Source organism: Syngnathus scovelli, chromosome 3 (genome assembly GCF_024217435.2).
Source record: "Syngnathus scovelli strain Florida chromosome 3, RoL_Ssco_1.2, whole genome shotgun sequence".
Classification (NCBI taxonomy): domain Eukaryota; kingdom Metazoa; phylum Chordata; class Actinopteri; order Syngnathiformes; family Syngnathidae; genus Syngnathus; species Syngnathus scovelli.
The window spans coordinates 21,313,727-21,333,183 of NC_090849.1; the positions used below are offsets into that span (position 1 = coordinate 21,313,727).

Consider the following 19,457-nt stretch of genomic DNA (forward strand, 5'->3'; position numbering starts at 1 on the left):
ATGAAGCGCAGGTGGTGCTACAACGCTTTCAAAACACCTAATGTACATGCAAATAAAATAAAAGCAGCAAACGTAGTACTAAGAATGTTCACGCAGTCATAATATAAAATGTAAAATTATGACAACATATACTAAAAATAGTAGTGTACACGTTTGATCTGTATCTAGGGTACCTAATGAAGTGTCCAGTGGGAGAATTGTCTTCCTGTTGTCTGTCGTTGGGAACTGACCGATGCTGCCTTCGCGTCACACAAAAAGTCGTTAATTTGCCACTTTACTATTGAAACAAGCATTTTGGTGCTGACAGATAGAACGTGAAGAACGTGTCTATGAATATATAGAGTAGCACAGATAAATAGCGTTATTCTACTGGAAATACGTAAATTATGTGTAGTTTGAAGCGAAGCCTCTCGTGTATGGGATTATCACTTTCCCCACTGGCAGTGAATGCAGCACCGCTGGCCGACTGCCTTTTGGTTAGTGAACGTCGATTTCCTCCCACGGCGACGTTTTGTCGTCCTCCTCCTCCTCCGTGAGCCGACTACGGGGCGGCTGTACACACTCCAGGTGGAAGACCAACAAACCGTCGCCTGGACTCGGCTATTGGGGTAAGACATTCCGCCCCTCCCACTCCAACCACTCCTGTCTTCTTTATCAAAGTGCACCTTATAGCTTCGAGTTCGGCCAACAGAGAGCGACGCTCGTTTATTTCGTTAAATTTGAGAGGAGAATGGAGGTTACCCGAGTGTGTGTTTTGAACGTTATTTCACGATGGTGCCTTTTAGCTAGTGGTTGCAAGAAAGAAGAAGGGGGGGGGGGGGGTGAAACACCGCGGCTCGGGTCTCCCATAGCTACCGCAAGCTGAAGAGCGGGGTGTACGCCAGTAGCCGCTCATGTGGTGTCTTTTTCGGACGCTTTATCACCACGCACGGACCCTCCCCTCCACAATCCCGAAAGATAACCTTTGGTGTGTGACAAACCCATTTTTTTCATTTTTAGGAGTCGTGACATTCTTGAAGGTCCGTTTTATCTGATTTGCATTCTTCCACCGGGTTCTCCACTCCAGGCCCAAACATGAGGAGGAGAGTAGCCGGCTTCGAGCGTGCCCTGAACGGCGTGCCCCTGTGACAAGCCCTCCCCTCTCCCTCACCCTCTCCTCCCCTTCAGGAAACACCCAGCACTCGTCCAAGTGTGGGCACAACATGACTGTTTTCAAGCAGGAGAATGTCGAGGACTTTTATGAGATTGGAGACGAGCTGGGCAGGTGAGTCGTGCATTTTCACTTCAAAATTGTCTTTGCACCCATTACCCCCCACTACCATGACCCATGCAAAATGTATGAAAATTGGGGTAAAAATGTACCTTGACTTTCCCCCTTGAATTGAATTGAATTGAAATGCTAATCTGTTTCATCCTCCCAAAAAAACGCCAATAAAGTGCTTTATAAGAAGAATAATGCTACTATATAGTGTCATCATAAAAAAATATTGTAGTAGCACAAAGAAATAAAAATATATATATATATATATTTATGAAAATTAATACCGCTATTTTGACTGTATCCTACTATTTTTTTTCACAACTGCATGACATTTCTGCAACCTTGTGAAATGACTTTGGCAGAAAAACGACATTTTACTAGTAAAGCAAAACTATTGGTCAGCATTTTGATGCTACTTGTATCATCCGAGAAGCTCCTCGTGCGTGACATTATTATTATTTTTATAATCCTACCTACCACTGTGCTGAGTAATATTACTAGTAGTTTATTTTAGTTGTGTACTAGTAGGCCAAAAATGGCACCAGTATAGTGTAAAAAAAATGTATGTACTAGTTTATGAATCTTAAACTGGATAACAAGGATATGATGTGAATGAGAGGCAGAGGTGATAGATGGCTAATGCCACGCAATGCACCCACTGACCTACATTCAACCCCCTTTTACCCCGGCTGGCATGACTGGTTGGGTGGGGGGGATTGAGTCTGCCACTCATCCTCCCCCCCTGACTATTGTGTACTGCTACCCAACCCGAGGAGCAATTGTGATTTTATTCTTGAAAAATGACCACATAATTCCCCATTATATTATTATATCCTTAATATTTTGAGATTGTTAAAAAAAAAAAAAAGGAAAACACTCCAGCGACTCCTAAATACTATGTGATGGTAAGACATAAGATAATATTTATGAGGACAAAGTGCCACATCACAAAGCCGACCTATTAGTAAAGCAAGTGGCGATATTTTAGGACATCAAATGGATTAGACCGCAAGAAAAGAGCAAATTCTTTAATTTGGATAATTTAAAAAAAAAAATGAAACCAGCTTGCGTTAATGCCGATTCTTTATATTTATTTTTTTTAGCGTGCGCTCTGTGTTTTTACTTTTTCTAACGGAAACGAGGGATTTTATACTGGACTCATCTTGTTCTGGATTGTGGCTGGATCCCTGCCAACTGTGCTAGTGGGTAACGGGTGTCACTCAGTGTGTGTGTGTGTGTGTGTGTGTGTGCATCCCTTGATGGTTAATTCAGACAGTCGCTCAAGTGTGGAAAGTGTTTTGCAGTCCTCCACCTTGGATGACCTTGTAGTCCTCACTAAGAGACGTGCACGATGGTCCACTAATCGATCACTAAGAATTCTTTCCATAATGGATTGTCGATTAATCGTGTCTAGAAGCAGTAGAGCGCACTGCAAAAATGTCTGGTTGTTGTTTTGAATGCCATGGTCAGCAACGAGAAGTTGAGATGCTGTAACAACGTTGTACGTGTGAGCCACCTGACTTTGTCATGAGATCATGAGGGCACATGTCACTTTTATAAAATGAGAGATGGATGAATGGAGCAGCTGGTCCCCCCCCCCCACTCCTCTGACTTCCTCACTTCCCACCATTACCACCATCACCTCCTCGTCTTCCTCCTCTTCATATGTCAATCTTGCACATTCCGCTGTTTAATCAGAATAATCTTGTTGTCGTAGCGATAATATCAACCCAATGCATGAACTGTCTTAAAAAATAGTGTCTTCTGTAAAGTTGTGCACGTTATACTCCAACCGAATCATTTTTTTTTTTCTCGGTGGTGATTTGACAGTGTTTGCTAGGAGAGCAACCTCCACCAAGCACAAAATGGCGGACGCCGGTGTGGGAAGTTGAATCGTTGTGACGGTTTGAGTCTACTCTGTGACCTCGCCGTGACGTTTACTGGTGTCATGTGTCCCTGATGTGTCTGAAGGCATTCCGCTCAGTCGTCCAGGATGCCAATCGTGCCGCGATGCACTCGGCATCGACTAACGCAGATAGCTGGAAGGTCGTGAAAACAAAGCGGCATCTGGCTCACGATAATAAAAATAAATAAATAAATAAACGCGACAGTGCGCCATGACTCGCGGTGCTTTTCGGAAGGTGTTGAGGATCTCTTCATGCTATTGAAAAGTGGTGATGCGGCCAATTATAATCATTCCCAATAAGTTTGGAGGTTTGGGATTCAAGGTTTATTTATTACACATGTACTTCGTTTCACCTTTGAACTTGGGCATATCCGGCTAAAATCCGGCCACCGAAGCCCGTTGCCTGTTTAGCAACATGAAATTTGGGAAATATGTTTATTTGGGGCTTTGTTTGAAGATACCGGGTTCTCATGGAGGCTGCCAATATCAGTAATTAAGGCAAAAAAAGAGAAAAAAAAACATCAAGCAAGTCCTCCTCAGCAGTAGTTAGGGTGAGGAACTCCTCTCGACATCCTGACAGATGTCTGTTTTTTTATTTACGCTGCGTTGATAATCCATCAGCCTCTTCCTTCCTCCGAGCAGCCGGCGGTTCCTCTTCTCACTTCTCACTCCCGTTGCCATGGTTACCCTTTCCGCCAGTACACAATGGCGCGGCGGCGGTTGCGTAACTGTTTTGTGGCCCTCACGCGCAGCCGAGTGGGACGGGAACACGGAGCCGACCTCCCACGCCGCTCGCTAGCTGCTAATTGCGCACAACGTTAGCTTCATCGCCGCCAACCTCATCTTCAACTCTGCGTTAGCAAAAAGTCACCGTTTTGTGGGAAATGGCTGAAGTCAATAAAGTTCATTTTATGGAAAATAATGAAACAATTTCATGAGAAAAGTCACCAATTCAAGTCAATTTCTTGGTATAAAATTCTAGATGGTATTATGTTTGAAAATCATTTTGAAAAAGTTCCACTGCAAAAGTAAGTTAAAAAAATAACAAAATATTTCGAATGACTACTGCAAACAACGCGTGCGTTATCTTCTATTGACACAGCGGCGGTATTGGCGTTAATGTCACGCGTGACACGATGAAGACATTTCAGGCTGAGAAACCGGTTGAAAAAGTTAATGTTCACTGAGGTCCTCATCTCACGTGGCTGCTCAGCAGAATGTCGGCTGACGAGAGTGGAAACATTAATTTATTACCCATGCTCATTCCGTTAGCCTTCTATGGTGTTTTGCATTGTGTGTTAGCATTAAGCTAGCAGACTTTCAGGAGGCCAAGTTAAGCAATGACGGGTCATTCTCTTTTATGATTTTTGCAATCTATTTATCTTGAGTATCGTCAACTAGGGCTGAATAATTCATCCGATTCAAATTGGCTTTGCAGTATAATAAATCAAATAAATCGCAAAGACCGAATTTAAAAAAAAACACCCTTTGTTTTTAGTTGGTCAGTCAGCTTATTTTTTTTGTACATGTAGTCAAGTCAAGTCAAGTCACTGTAGTGTCATGTTTTGTGTTCGTTTGTGAGGAATTTTGCCCATTTGTCGCTACACTACACAATGTTTATTTTCGAGTAGGGGGAATCCCTCTACACTCGCACAACTCTTGCCATAGACAGGGGGGGAGGGGTTTGTGTAGAACTAACGAGGGAAGAGCCCTTCCATGCAGACGGAGAACAAACAGAGGCGGGGAGGCAGTTTTTCATTAGGCCAGATAGCAGGAAGCCAGATCAAATGTCCTCGCTTCCTTTGTTGTGACTAAAAGCGTCGACAGGCCTTCACGCTTTTGCCAGAGGAGAGCGCAGACGAGACTATGGGGGAGGGAGGGGGCGGTGGAAGGGGGGGATGCTGGGAACAGAACAGGGTGCTGGCGGACTTGGGTTGGGTGTGTTGCATGACTTAACACTGCAGGCTGCTGGTTGTTGAGCTCATCGACTCGGTTTCGCAGTGAACCTTAAGTGCTCGATGATACCGCCGGTACTTTGAAATACACGATAACAGAAAATTGTCGTCGGATGCACCCCAGTTAGTGCCAACTACTGGTCGGATTTACCCAGAGAGTAAACCCTACCAGGCCTTGTTGCTAACCAAAACAGTAGCACACTCGCCAACCACCTTTGACCCCTACCACATGTTCGCCTTTTGAAAAGAACTCGCTTGACATAAATAAACAACCGTAATGCGGCAACATGAACGGGCCTGATTAAACACAAATAATCCCGCGGGGCACACGAGCCACACCATCCGCGTTCTCCTCAATTAAAAGCCATCAAGGTTAATCTTTGACCTTAATCCCAGTATTATCCAGCTATACCTTACAGCTCATGTCATGAATATTATTACATCCTAACCAAAAGTCCATCTCCCAGTATGAGATATCAATACACCAGTATGAAACATCCATCCAGCAGTATCAACGATTGATGCCTTATTATCACATATCACACATCGATACACCTGTATTAAATATCAATATGGTATCAAATATCAATGCCCCAACATCGAGTCACATTACGTTGGTATGACATCAATGCACCGAGATTAAATTACTGTTATCAGATTCCCGAGCCGCCATTTTGTCATCACTGCGGAATGCCTTGCCATATTTTGAATAATTCGTCTCACACACTTTGTCCCTCATATGCCAAGTCAATGATAAAACCTCACGCTGTCACAGTTTCTCCGTTGTTCACACACACGTCTATCATCGCGTTTGTCTAGAAAACGACATCGTTGCCAGTCTCGACCTGCGGCGATTGCCTCAGTTCATTAGCGGTGACAAGCATCGTGACTAGCAACAACACGCGTGGTTAACCCGGAGCATCCCCAGTTTTACTATTTAGTCATTATTTTTAAACTTCTCAGGGCAGTACACCATGCCCACCTCAGTCGACGGAACATTACGTTCTTATTAGCCTCCATCTTCTCATGAGTCACTTTGCTTTCAGCGATGGCAAATGCTCACCGTGTTGACTCTCATCGCAGATCGCGCCTCACCGAACACAGCACACAGGTGGCGTGCCATCATGCCAGTGTCATTCACATGAAGGCACAAAGCGTTAAACTTGTGTTACCTCTCCCGACAGCGGCCAGTTCGCCGTGGTCCGACGGTGTCGTCAGCGGAGCACGGGGGCCGAGTACGCCGCCAAGTTCATCAAGAAGCGGCGCAGCAAGTCCAGCCGGCGCGGCGTGACGCGGGAGGACATCGAGCGCGAGGTCAACATTCTGAAGGAAATCCAACACCCCAACATCATCACGCTGCACGAGGTCTTCGAGAACAAGGCTGACGTCATCCTCATTCTGGAGCTGTAAGTTGCTGATTTTTTTAAAAAAATTGATTCGGAGGAAAAAAATATCTGATCAATATTTACACCGCTATGCTATACGATATGTCAGATTTTTTTTTTTTTTTTTTTTACTCTCCTCGATTTTAATTATTGTCTTCACAAAGTCATTTTATTTTCCCTGTTATTGACTCACAACATGTGGTTAGCTCATGTATGAGGAGCAAACAATATTTCAATGAAATGTTATCCCCAAAACAAAAGCAAATGAAACCCACAACAAGGTGACTCAAGGCCCGCACTTTCCGGCAGCACCGGTCGGACAACGTTCCTCAACAATAACGACGGCGGCTCACTTACGTCTCTTAACGTATCCTGCTGCTTAATCGGCATTTCTTAATTATGTGTTCAGTTTTTAATCAAGCAAAATATTGGAGAGTGCTATTTTTCCAATGAAAAACCAACTTGTAAATATTTGTGTTGGTCTTTATGGGGGTGGAACAGATTTTTTTCTTTTGCCTTAAACAATCCCAACCACAAACACGCACCAACGTTGAGCCTGTTTACCGTTTTCATATTGATGCGTTCGATCGGCTCGGCCGGCAGAGATCCTTCAATGCTACTTTGACTGCACTCTAATGCAGCTTCGTGATGAGATTAGCTACTCTGGGCTCCATTAAAATAGAGATTGATGGCTTTTTAATTGTCTGTTTAGCGTGGCCGGCGGAGAACTCTTCGACTTCCTGGCGGAGAAAGAGTCGCTGAGCGAAGAGGAAGCCACGCAGTTCCTCAAGCAGATCTTGGATGGAGTTTCCTACCTGCACTCCAAACGCATCGCTCACTTTGACCTCAAGGTAATCGAGCCACACCCCAAGCACCGTTTTTTTCTGGATGCATGACTTTTTACGCTAATAGTCCAAGATCATTCTTTCAAATGATTGTCTTGCCTTTTCAGCCGGAGAACATCATGCTGCTGAGCCGCTCGATGCCTCACCCGCGCATCAAGCTTATTGACTTTGGCCTGGCGCACAAGATCGATTTCGGAAACGACTTCAAAAACATTTTCGGAACCCCCGAGTTTGTCGGTCGGTATCCGTCCGGCACGAGTCCACGTGCATCTTGTAGCTTTTATTTTAAATGTTGGTATTTTATCCTTTTCAGCTCCTGAGGTGGTGAACTATGAACCGCTGGGTTTGGAGGCGGACATGTGGTACGTACGAAAACACACGTTGGACATCCGCAGTTCAGCCAACTCTGCTGACATAAGTAAAGCCTTTTTCTATTTGTCTCTGCAGGAGTGTTGGTGTGATCACGTACATTCTGTAAGTAACGTGGTGCACACTTATGGATGAAATGATGACTTTGAGATAGGATAGCTACAAAGCACAGATTTGTGAGGCAAGGAGATATGTGCTGCTACCAAAAAAATCACGACAGCATGGTTTTGTCTTGTAGCTGGGCCTCCATGTCAGCTGCAGCTGTCTCGCGAGCAGTCAGCGGCTGCTATTGACCAGCTGGAGAGGCTTCAGGCACACTTTAGTCTCACTTTCTGGCTTTTGGCTTAATTCCCAATTGGAAAGGGTTTTGACATTTTCATGTCATAAAATTACCCCCACCCCAATCAAATAAAAACGTTTTGCTGCTTCTTCTGATGGCCACGTGTGTTAGCATTGAGTTAGCATACTTTGAGGAAGTAATGACAAATCATGTCAAGATTAAAATGACGAGTCTGTTTTGGCCCCGGTGTGATCAGGCTGAGCGGCGCTTCGCCTTTCCTGGGCGACAACAAGCAGGAGACGCTGGCCAACGTGTCGGCCGTGGATTACACTTTTGACGACGACTTCTTTGGCGGCACCAGCGTCCTGGCCAAAGACTTCATCGCCAGACTCCTCGTCAAAGACCCCAAGTACGTACTCGGGACCCGCATTCAATCAGACAAATACATTCTCCTATTATAATGACTTTTTTTTTTAATTATCCGGATGAAATAAAATGAAGTATGTGGTATTCAAATTTGAATTGCATTATTAATGAGCATTTTTATGTTGATTGTGTGTTGTCTTGCCAGAAAGAGGATGAGCATTCAGGACAGCCTTCAGCACCCCTGGATCAAGGTTGCATTCACTCCACCACACTAAACCTCCATCCATCCATCCATCCATCCATCCATCCATCCATCCATCCATCCATCCATCCATCCATCCATCCATCCATCCATCCATCCATCCATCCATCCATCCATCCATCCATCCATCCATCCGTCTAATCAATGTAGTCAAACCTGAAGGAAGCAATCAACACGTTTTTTTTTTTTTCCCCTCCCAACCAGCCCAAAGACACACAGCAAGCGCTCAGCAGAAAAGAGTCTGCAGTCAACATGGAAAAGTTCAAAAAGTTTGCCGCGAGAAGAAAATGGAAAGTAAGTCTGGACGTCACGTCCTCATTTCATCTCTGTTGCTAACCAACACAGCAGGCCCCACCGAGGAGGTTCAGTCGGGCTCTTGTAAAATGATGATTTCCTCTCCAAACACGATTTGCTCACATCAGACTTTTGATCTTTGTCCTCATAAAAGTGATAATTTTTTTTATTATTATTCATCATTATATTATTTTTCCAATGGATTTGGAGTTTTTGTAATTCAAAATGCAGCCTTTTATTTTATCTTGGATCGGAATTTTTTTTTTTTCCTCTCAAATACAAAAATGCCATCACGGCTTCTTCCATCACGGCTTTTTTAATTGAGTTGAAACTTTACCGTGGATGTACCGTTCCAAACCTACAGTACGTCTACCCCGTGGGCCGTTGAGTAAATCCTGCTCTCTGCTTTGTGTTTTTGCAGCAATCTGTACGCCTCATCTCCCTGTGCAACCGCCTGTCACGCTCCTTCCTGTCCCGAAGCAACATGAGCGTGGCGCGCAGCGACGACACATTGGTAACGCACGTGCTCGCACGCACAACACGGCAGCTCAATGAGTCTTAATGAACCGGAGCCTCGCGCTTAAGTACAGCTGGAGTATCGTGTTTTGTTCAGGATTACGTGCTCTTCGTTTTCCCAGGATGAGGAAGACTCATTTGTGATGAAGGCCATCGTCCACGCCATCAACGACGACAACGTTCCCGGCTTGCGCCATCTACTGGGCTCGTTGAACAGCTACGACGTCAACCAGCCCAACAGGCACGGCACGCCGCCGCTGCTCATCGCCGCCGGCTGCGGCAACGTCGACATCATCCAGCTGCTCGTGAGGAAAGGAGCCCTCATTCAAGCCCACGACAAGGTAACTCACGAGCATTTATGATGTGGATATTTGCAGCATATATATTTTAGGGGTTTGTGTATATTTACTTGATTGTTAATTGGATATTTACTCATTTTATAATGATTGTGTGATTGTGAATGATCATTTTATGTCTATTTTCTATTCTGCATGTGTGTGTGCATGTTTTTATTTTCCCATTATAAAAATGTTTGTGTCATGATTGTTTTATTTTTTATTTGAATTTTATCTCTATTTGTATTTTAATTCTTTCTATTAATTATATTTAGCAAATCCGCCTTAATAATTTTTTCTATCATTAATTTTTTAATAAAAATTATTTCTGTGATTTTGATTTTTTTTACTGTAGAAACCTTATTTTTTTTTATTTAACATTTATCTTTCTACAATTTTTTTCAATACATTTATAGTTTTTTAATATTGGTTTGATGTTTAAGAGAAAATGTCTAAAATAGTTTTTTTCATTTCTTTGTTTAGTACTCTACAATGTTTTAGTACATTTATATTTAATCCCATTTGCTATTTAACCAACAATTTTTTGCGTGCGTGTTCCTTTAGAGTGGCGCCAACGCCATCTATTATGCAGCCAGACACGGCCACGTGGACACTCTCAAATTCCTCCATGCCAACAAATGTCCTCTGGATGTACAAGATAAGGTCACAAATTAATAGTGCATAAAATTCCCTCATACTTTGTTCTTTTATGTTGACTTTACTCAGGTACCTCAAGTCACGATTGTACGTAAACGGTCATTTGCGTCTTGTGTCGCAGTCTGGAGAAACAGCTCTCCACGTGGCGGCCCGCTACGGCAACGTGGACGTGGTCAGCTACCTGTGCAGCATCCGGGCCAACCCAGACCTCAACGACAGGGTGAGCTCGCTCATTCCGACACCCCGCTCCAAAAAAAAAAAGGTTGAAATATTTTTGAACGCCCGTCTCCCCTCGTCCAGGAGCAAGAGACGGCTCTGCACTGCGCCGCCTGGCACGGCTACTCGGCCGTGGCGCGGGCGCTCTGCCGGGCCGGCTGCCACGTGGACGCCAAGAACCGCGAGGGCGAGAGCGCCCTGCTCACAGCGTCCGCCCGTGGCTTCGTGGACATCGTGGAGTGCCTGGCGGAGCACGACGCCGACCTGGAGACTGTCGACAAGGTTGGACTTTTTTTTCCTCAAATTTTAATGTCTGAATAAAGCTCTGGTACTGTTCAATCCAATAAGCATTGTTCCTGAAATGATGGCATGGTTTTCTCAGTTGGTAAAGTCTTTCCGAATTTTACTTCCGAAGAAAATAACGGCGTAGAAGAAATGTGGATGAACGTCAAAGGGCATGGTGCATAATTCGTTACAACTTCACACATGATCTTCCTCCAGGACGGCCACACGGCCCTCCACTTGGCCGTGCGGCGATGCCAGCTTGAGGTGGTCCGCTGCCTGCTGGCGCGTGGCTGTCAGCTGGACCGCCAGGATCGCCATGGAAACACACCGCTGCACATCGCCTGCAAGGACGGAAACCTGCCCGTCGTCGTGGCGCTCTGCAGCGCCCGAGCTGTCCTTGACATCCCTAACAAGGTAGCCTAGCCATTTTGGTTAAAGGGACCATGAAATTAGCTGGCGGCTAATGTTAGCAATTTTGCACTCATCTTCTGACGAGACTTGAAAGGCTCCACATACAATAACGATACTCGGAAATACCTGTTCATTTGTAGCCAGGCTTCAGTGTTGTCATTTATCCCATATTCCGCAAAATTCCAAGATTGCGGGGTTTTTTTTCATAACATGAAAGGCATTTGTTTGTGCCGCATTAATACATAAATGGCGGCTAATTGGTTCCACGCAAATGAATGACGTCTTACAGTCTTATTTGTCGTTTTTTGACCGACTAGTATGGCCGGACCCCTCTCCACTTGGCTGCCAGCAACTGTGGTCTGGAAGTGGTGCGTCACCTCTGCCTGTCTGGAGCCAACACGGAGGCCGTCACCAACGTAAATGAACTCAAGGCACCATTGCACAAAACAAAAGATGATGTTATGTCATTTATGCTTTGATGCATGTATGATTCATTTTTTTTAGGATGGAAAGACTGCTGAGGATTTGGCTTCAGCTGAGCAACATGACAATATAGTGGCCTTGTTGGGAAAGCTTAAAAAGGTGAAAAGAGAGAAAAGGGCTCGAGTGTGATTGACATTTATCGTTTCATTGAAAGCCTTACGGCAGCGGGAGTACTCTGGTGGGAGTGCCGAGGGCTCTCAGCTGCCCACAGCGGCACTCATTCATTGGACCACCTTTTGTCACATGACTCATCCACTACATTTGCAAGGAAAACATGGCAGCACTTGAACTGAATATTTAAATGCAAGCCCAAGGGCCTTTTATAAAATGGAATAGCGGGACAAATTCGACCCAGTCGCGTCTCTTGTTATGGCTCTGATATGTTTATTGTTAATAGCAAGCATGTTGTTGAATGTTTTGCATCTCGCTGCAGGACAACCACAAAATAGCCTTCATCCAGCAGTTGCGGCCCACGCAGACGGCGCAGACACGCATCAAGCTCAAGCTTTTCGGCCACCAGGGGGCAGGCAAGAGCACGCTGCTGGAGTCGCTCAAGTGCGGCATCCTGCGAAGTTTTTTCCGGCGCCGCCGGACCACCCGCATGAGCAACGCAGCACGACACCCCAATTCTCCGGTCAACTCCAAACCCGCCGGTAAATTACGGGGCTCCCGCATGGTTGATTTTAAGTTTTGCTGATTTTTCGGGGGACGTGATTGCTGAATCTCATGTTGTCGAGGCAAACTGGTTTCACGGGCTGAATTTTCAAGATTAGAACTTGCTGTTTAAATGTAAGAATGGACACATTGGCAAATGACAAACTTTGGCGTTTCGTGCATTGTTTCTCCTTTTTTTGTGGGTCCCACAAAACTCATGACTCATACCCACCAAATTTGCTGTTACAGTGTCGGTGAGCATCTCCAACTTGTATCCGGGCTGCGAGAACGTGAGCGTGCGCAGTCGCAGCATGATGTTCGAGCCCAGCCTGACCAAAGGCGTGCTGGAGGTGTTCTCGCCTGTGCACGGCGGCCTCTCCCCCGCTAGTGCCGCCACCGCCGACGAGCAGGCCACCAGGGCTGTCGACATCCAGCACGCCAACATCCATGGTGAGTTGTTCTGCGTTTCAGGAAACAGTTTGGGCTTAAAATTAGTTCACTGATATGTATGTATTCCTTTTTTATTGTATCCGTTTAACTCCTTAGGAATGTATTGATTGTAAATGGTTAAATAATACACAATGTAGAATCATGAATAAACTTGTCAATTAAAGAAAAGTGTAACCACAATGATGAATGATCTGGCCATTTTAAAAATCAAGTATGGCCCACTTATGGATTTACTGTTCACATTTGTTTTTTCATGTAGTTTCTGTGTTTGGAAGATTTTCATTGGTGTGCCTTTTTGCAGGAGTAGGAGACTTCAGCGTATGGGAGTTTTCCGGCAACCCCGTCTACTACTGCGCCTACGACTACTTTGCGGCCAACGACCCCACGGCGGTCCACGTTGTGGTCTTCAGTCTGGAGGAGCCGTACGAGAGCCAGCTGAGCCACGTCAGCTACTGGCTCAACATGCTGAAGGCCCTCACGCCGCCGCACCCCCACATCCGTGAGTCTCTCCAGTCCTGCCGCCATTTCGGAGGGCGCTCGGTGGAGTGACGCTTTCGCCGCTCGCAGTGTTCGGCGGCAGGGTCCAGCAGCCTCTGGTGGTGGTGCTGGTGGGCACGCACGCGGACCTGGCGGACGTTCCCCGAAGTTTCTCCGGAGAGTTCAGCTACAATAAAGAAAGGGCCCTCCTTAAGGAAGTCAGGAGCAGGTCAGCAATTTGCTTTATTATTATTTTATTTTTATTTATTTAATACTTTTTTTTCCAAATTTATATATTTATTTAGTCATTCGTTTATTTATTTAAAATTTCATGACATCATAAAACAAATAAATAGGTCATCTATATTATTAATAATGTATTATTTGTCACTGTTGCGTTTGAGGTTTGGAAACGACCTGCAGATCAGTGACAAGTTGTTTGTGATGGACGCCGGCGCCTCCAACTCCAAAGACGTCAAGCTTCTCAAGAATCATCTGCAGGAGCTGCGGTCGCACATCATCTCTGTGAGTGCACGCACGCACACACGCGCAGAAAGTAAATCAATGTGACGCAGCCTTGAGACTTTCTTCTGCCATGCACACATGTGACTTCCGTGTCCGCAGAGCTGCGGCGGCATGACGCTGCTGTCGGAGCGTCTGCTGGCAGCGCTGCCCGCCTGGCGCAAGCTGAGTGGACCCAACCAGCTGACATCGTGGCAGCAGTTTGTCAGTGACGTCCAGGAGAACATCAACCCGCTGGTCAGTCAGCAGCACCTCAGAGGCCTGGCGCTTCAGCTGCACAGCATGGGAGAGGTCAGTTGGCCGCCATTCTTCTTTTTTTTTTTTTTAAGCTCTCCCTGGTCCTCTCGATTGAGTAGAATGTCTTTCCCGTATTGCACAGATCAACATCATGCAAAGTGAAACGGTGCAGGACGTAGTCTTGCTGGAGCCACGCTGGCTGTGCAGTGCTGTTTTGGGCCGCTTGCTGTCCGTGGAGACGCCCAAGGCCATCCACCACTACAGGGGGCGCTACAGGCTGGAGGAAGTGCAAGCCCTGGCTCCTGACAGCGACGTGGAGGAGCTGCTGCAGATCCTGGACGCCATGGACGTGTGCGTCCGGGACGCCGCCGACCCTGCCATGGTGGACGTGCCCGCCCTCATCAAGGCGGGAGGTCTACGGCGCTCATGGACAGAGGATGACGCCGAGGGGGATTCCGCCGCCGTCTACGGGGGCGTCCGGCTGGTGCCCGCCGAGCACCTGGCTGCCTTCCCCTGCGGTTTGTTCCACAAGCTGCAGGTCAACCTGTGCCGATGGAGTCGGCAGCAAAAGCCCGAGGACGACGAGGACGACGAGGAAGAGAGAGAGGCCGACATTCATCTGTGGACAGACGGAGCCAAGGTGAGTGGGGCACCTCAAATGCCACGGAAGTTGCAATCTTTACCAATAATGGATTTTGATTAGGTCTCAAACGAATCCCAAACCGCCCATAACTGTAGTGATTCAGGAATTATTTGCTTTGTCGTGATGGTAAACATTTGAGATAAGAGTTCTGTATTGTACTTTGCCTTTTTGAAATCAATTACCTAATAAAAAACGCAAAATGTCGGAACTGGCTGCTACTCAACAGATATTTAAAACAATCTCTGGAGCTACACATAATATGACCATACTCAAAACGTGCAGTGCCTTCCTTATCTTCTGCAAAGAACTAATTACAGTCCAAAGTAGCACGCAAAAAAAGAAAGGTTGTTTTGGGGGTGACGATTGCAATGGATTAATACCCTGGAATTTCTCTTTACCGTAAGGTGAGCCGGTCAGGTGCGGAGGCCATAGTGCTGCTGGTCAACCACGGCCAGGGCGTGGAGATCCAGGTGCGTGGGCACGAGTCTCAAAGAGCCAAGTGCTACGCCCTACTGGACGCCGTGTGCGGCATCGCCGAGAACCTGCTGGCGTCCACGCTGCCGGGCCTGCTGACCGCCAAGTACTACCTCAGCCCCCAGCAGCTCCGCGAGCGACACGCTCCCGTCATGGTCTACCAGCCCAAAGACTTCCTGAGGGCGCAGATGCAGAGGGAAACGTCGCTCACCAACACCATGGGTGGATACAGGGAGAGCTTCAGCGCCATTCTTGCCTTTGGCTGTGCAGAGGTACCAAGTTGCATTCATGTTGGAAAGGTTTTATCTGATTTCCCCCCACACACACAAAATATCAGGCATTAAACATGAATTTATCACGTACGTAGGTGTACCACGGCGGCGTCCTGGGCCCGGACATGCACATCACTGACATCCCCCTACTAGCTCGCCGCAAGCTGTGCCGCATGCTGGACCCGCCCGACGCCCTGGGGAAGGACTGGTGCCTTCTCGCCATGAACCTCGGCCTCAGCGAGCTGGTGGCGAAGCACAGCGGCAACGGGACAGCGCCCGGCGGGACGCCACCCATTTCCCCGCCCAGCCCGACCGCCGCCCTGCTGCAAGAGTGGAGCGGGCGCCCGGGCAGCACGGTAGGCGTCCTCATGCTCAAGCTGCGGGAGCTAGGCCGAAGGGACGCCGCTGACTTCCTCCTCAAGGCCTCGCCCGTCTTCAGAGTCGACGGGCGGGGGCTGGGCGGCGACGCCAACGGTTACCCTGATGGTTACGCCGCCACCTGCAACGGGGGCACGTCCTACAACTCCATCAGCTCTGTCATTTCCCGCTAAACCCCCCACACCCACGCTGCACGCCACCACATTGCGTGTCAGACTCTAGCGTGAGGGAACTTTAACGTCCGTCGTTTGCTTCCCCCGATGAATGTTGGTTGCCCCCAAAGAGGAAGTCCAAGCCGCCCTCTTCCCTACCTTGCTGTTTTGTGCGTAAGGTACCAACCAAAACAGGATCCAAACCTGCCTGGCCACTTTTTGTCTAAATGGATTATCACTTGCCCAGCAATCAACTCTGCCTCCGTTTGTAAGGAACCGATTGCCCATTTCCCAGTGAACTCATTTCCACCATGGTATGAATTGCGTAGCAGTGTGAAGTTTACCACACAAGACTTGCTTTTGTGCCGAAAGCAATTGTCGGGACGACGGATGAGGGAAATCGAATTCTGCAACGTCGAGGTTTGAAGTTTATCATTCATTTCTTCCGCCCCTTTGGGTACCTCAAGAGCGAGCGCCTTTCACCATAGATGCGGATTGGCGGTGAATGAAACGCACCGGCGGATTTAACAGCGTCTGAGTCGCTGATCACGCCCCCCCCCCTCTTACTCCCCAATGGCCGTGTGCCAGTAAGCTGTTAACTCCTCCGCCAGTGTTGGCAAAGCTTTGAGATTCTGTTTTATTTTTTATTCACCTCCCTTTGCTGCTTCTATAACCGTTTTAATTTGGTGGTCATGATCGGATCGCGGCAACACGCTAGCTTCGCTGCGCTCTGCGTGAAAGGCACCGACGGACAAATGCTGGATCCGCTGTTACGTCTCGTCTCGGATTAGCGATTGCGTTGACATGAGCTAATCGGAAGGTTGCGTGACGCCATCTTGGTTTGGTCCTTTGTGAAAGGGAAAGGCAGTTTAAAGTGAACCAAACAACAATTGTCTGTCCAATGTATGTATATGTCCGTCTTACACATTTTAGCGTACATGTCGTCGATCGTTTCCGCAGCCAAAGTGATAATATAATCACCACGCGTTCGTCTCGGCCTTTTCTTCGGTCCCGCCGCAGCATTTTATCCAAGTGCCTTTGCGGCCTTCTACCTCCCCTAAGCACAAATAAGAGCAGGCGTGCCTTGTCCGCACACTACAATTACGTTTACTAAAAAGCCCAAAAGGAATCAAAGTTGAGGTTTGGTTTGGGTCGTCAGGGTTTGCTTAAAAGTGGATTTTTATGTTGAATGGCTGGAAACACCGTAAAGATAGACACCCAATAAACATGTTAAAAATTAGAAACAATTACAAATTCCATCGATGATCATTTTTTTAAACAATAAAAATAACACTAAAAATAGTTTGATTTTAATGTGGAGCACTTAAAAGGGAATTCAATGCCAAGTTAAGGTCTGATCACTGCAATCCCCCCCCCCCCAAAATGGCTGCTTTAAACCAAAATGGATGACAATTTGTGACAGGGGTCCTTTACCAGACTCTTTGATGCGTTCCGTCAAGGTCGACGAGTTTAACAAAATTGGTTGAATGTTTTGAACTTTCTAGAGACGCAACTGGGCGAAATTAAGGAGTTTGAGGGAACCATACTAGAATTTGCAAAATTGTCCAATACTTTTTTTTAAAGATATGAAATTTGCATGTTATTTTTTTCACGCAATTCCAGCCAGCTCAACACAAAAAATCACTTAAATTTGATTTGACTCTTCCTCTCAGGAAAACGGCAAATGTAAAACTGATGTTAGCTGTTAGCCGGTTAGCTCCATAGAGTAACAAAAGTAACACTTTCCCCGAATTGACGTTCTATACCCCGTGGCTTTAGCGTCCTCCGTATTATCTTTAAATCTCTACTTTGCCATCAACACACCCTTCATTTTTCTTTTGTCCTCCTTTTAGTTTCCTCGTTTGCCCATGTAAACGAGCCAAAAGCTGCTAAATGTTACATGTTGATCATGTTTCTAAAAAGTCTATTTTGATCCTATCCTTCCACTTTGTCATAATCTTTTGCTTGATTTTTTTTCTCTCTTACTTTTCTGTCATTTTGTTTGTTATGCTAATTGAATGTATGAGGAAAAAAAAAAACACCGATGTTCATTATTTTTGTGTAAATGTTGCCAATCTTGTGTGGCTTTAAACATACCATGGCCTTGTCCAATATCACACCCAATATGAACCGAAAGGGATCAATGTTTTGTCTTTATTTTTATTTTTCTATGTAATAACATCATTGTCTTTGACCAAAACAGTAAATAATTTTAAAAAGCTTCTAAGATTTTTTTTTCTATGTCCGCTCTATTTATGTTCAGTTCGTTCAGCATGTTCTCAGTTCTTTATAGTGCGATATTTTTTTTATAAACAATAATTAAAAAAACTTTACTGAATGTTAATTTTATATGCTTGTGGTTTCATGTTATTTTTGTAATACATTGAAGGACAAATGAAAAAAATGGAAACTTGAGCATTACATTGAATACTTTTTAAGAGAGATTTTTTTTTATTTTTTACTGTTAGCAACAGCGACTTGCCAAGTGGCACTGTTGTTTAACATGAAGCAATCATCACAAAACAAAACTTGCACGTTATACAGAATTAACAAATTGTTTATTTTGACTCCTTAGCATTGATTAAGTTGAGTGCTGTGGTGGGTGGTCTTTAGTGCCACAAGTGTGTGTAGACGTGGTCTACTGACCTTTAACCTGATAATCTAATCAGCTGACTTGTGAAGAATGTACTGAATGAACAACAACAAAAAAAACATGCTTAGTCAGCATAACTTAAAGAAGAAAAAAACGATTTCCTGTTTTTGGCTTTCTTTACATGAGCGTGCTATCCAGACTTTTCTAAAATAAAAAAAATGCTCAGTCATCAGGCGATCACTCTAACATGGGGAACTTTTTTTTTTTTTTTACCAGTACAAAAAAACATTCAAATAAGAGTAAATTAGTGCAATTTGATTATTTCTCAACATAGTTTCTCTTTAAACTGATTGGCTGAAAAGTTTCAGATAAAAGTTTAAAATAAAAATACCAATTGCTACTACTAATTGCTATATTTATTTCCAATCTCTACGATAATCTGATCTAAAGTCGCTAAACTCAGATAATGAGCAAGACATTAGCAAAGAGCACTTTTTAAACAATATTTTTATGAAACTCTACAAAAAATAATCATAAATATCTTTAATAAATTCATGTGGGGTTTTTGTTTAAGAAAAAAAAAAGTCTGTTACCCCAGTGCTTGTTTGCAATCTCTATGCTAAGGTTAACGAAATTTTTAAATGAATAAATACCAACATTTCAATATATCGTTTTAAAATGTCATTCCACGTGTTTTCAACCTTCAACTCAGATAACGTAGCTAATCAAGAAAACAAAAATCCGACAATGACTTCCCAAATGGGTCGATAATCAAGCAA

At 45.3% G+C, this 19,457-nt stretch overlaps 1 protein-coding gene across 3 annotated transcripts; it reads left to right on the forward strand.

Annotated features, from left to right (window-relative positions):
- Positions 1 to 443: 443 nt before the first annotated feature.
- Positions 444 to 18,434, forward strand: dapk1 (death-associated protein kinase 1). Of its 3 annotated transcripts, none has more exons than XM_049763013.1 (27): positions 444 to 608; positions 1,067 to 1,264; positions 6,307 to 6,528; positions 7,220 to 7,358; positions 7,460 to 7,589; positions 7,666 to 7,714; positions 7,800 to 7,826; positions 8,258 to 8,410; positions 8,573 to 8,618; positions 8,834 to 8,923; positions 9,345 to 9,437; positions 9,562 to 9,780; positions 10,339 to 10,437; positions 10,553 to 10,651; positions 10,732 to 10,929; positions 11,149 to 11,346; positions 11,661 to 11,759; positions 11,848 to 11,925; positions 12,260 to 12,479; positions 12,730 to 12,930; positions 13,232 to 13,429; positions 13,498 to 13,636; positions 13,812 to 13,932; positions 14,032 to 14,220; positions 14,309 to 14,806; positions 15,214 to 15,555; positions 15,651 to 18,434. In XM_049763013.1, the coding sequence occupies exons 1-27, from the start codon at positions 448 to 450 to the stop codon at positions 16,104 to 16,106; spliced, it is 4,662 nt and encodes a 1,553-aa protein (XP_049618970.1). In that variant the 5' UTR covers positions 444 to 447; the 3' UTR covers positions 16,107 to 18,434. The 3 variants fall into 3 exon arrangements, with proteins under 3 accessions (XP_049618970.1, XP_049618972.1, XP_049618971.1); XM_049763015.1 differs by having other exon boundaries at positions 467 to 608; positions 1,000 to 1,264; XM_049763014.2 differs by lacking the exon at positions 444 to 608 and adding an exon at positions 634 to 967.
- Positions 18,435 to 19,457: the final 1,023 nt, after the last annotated feature.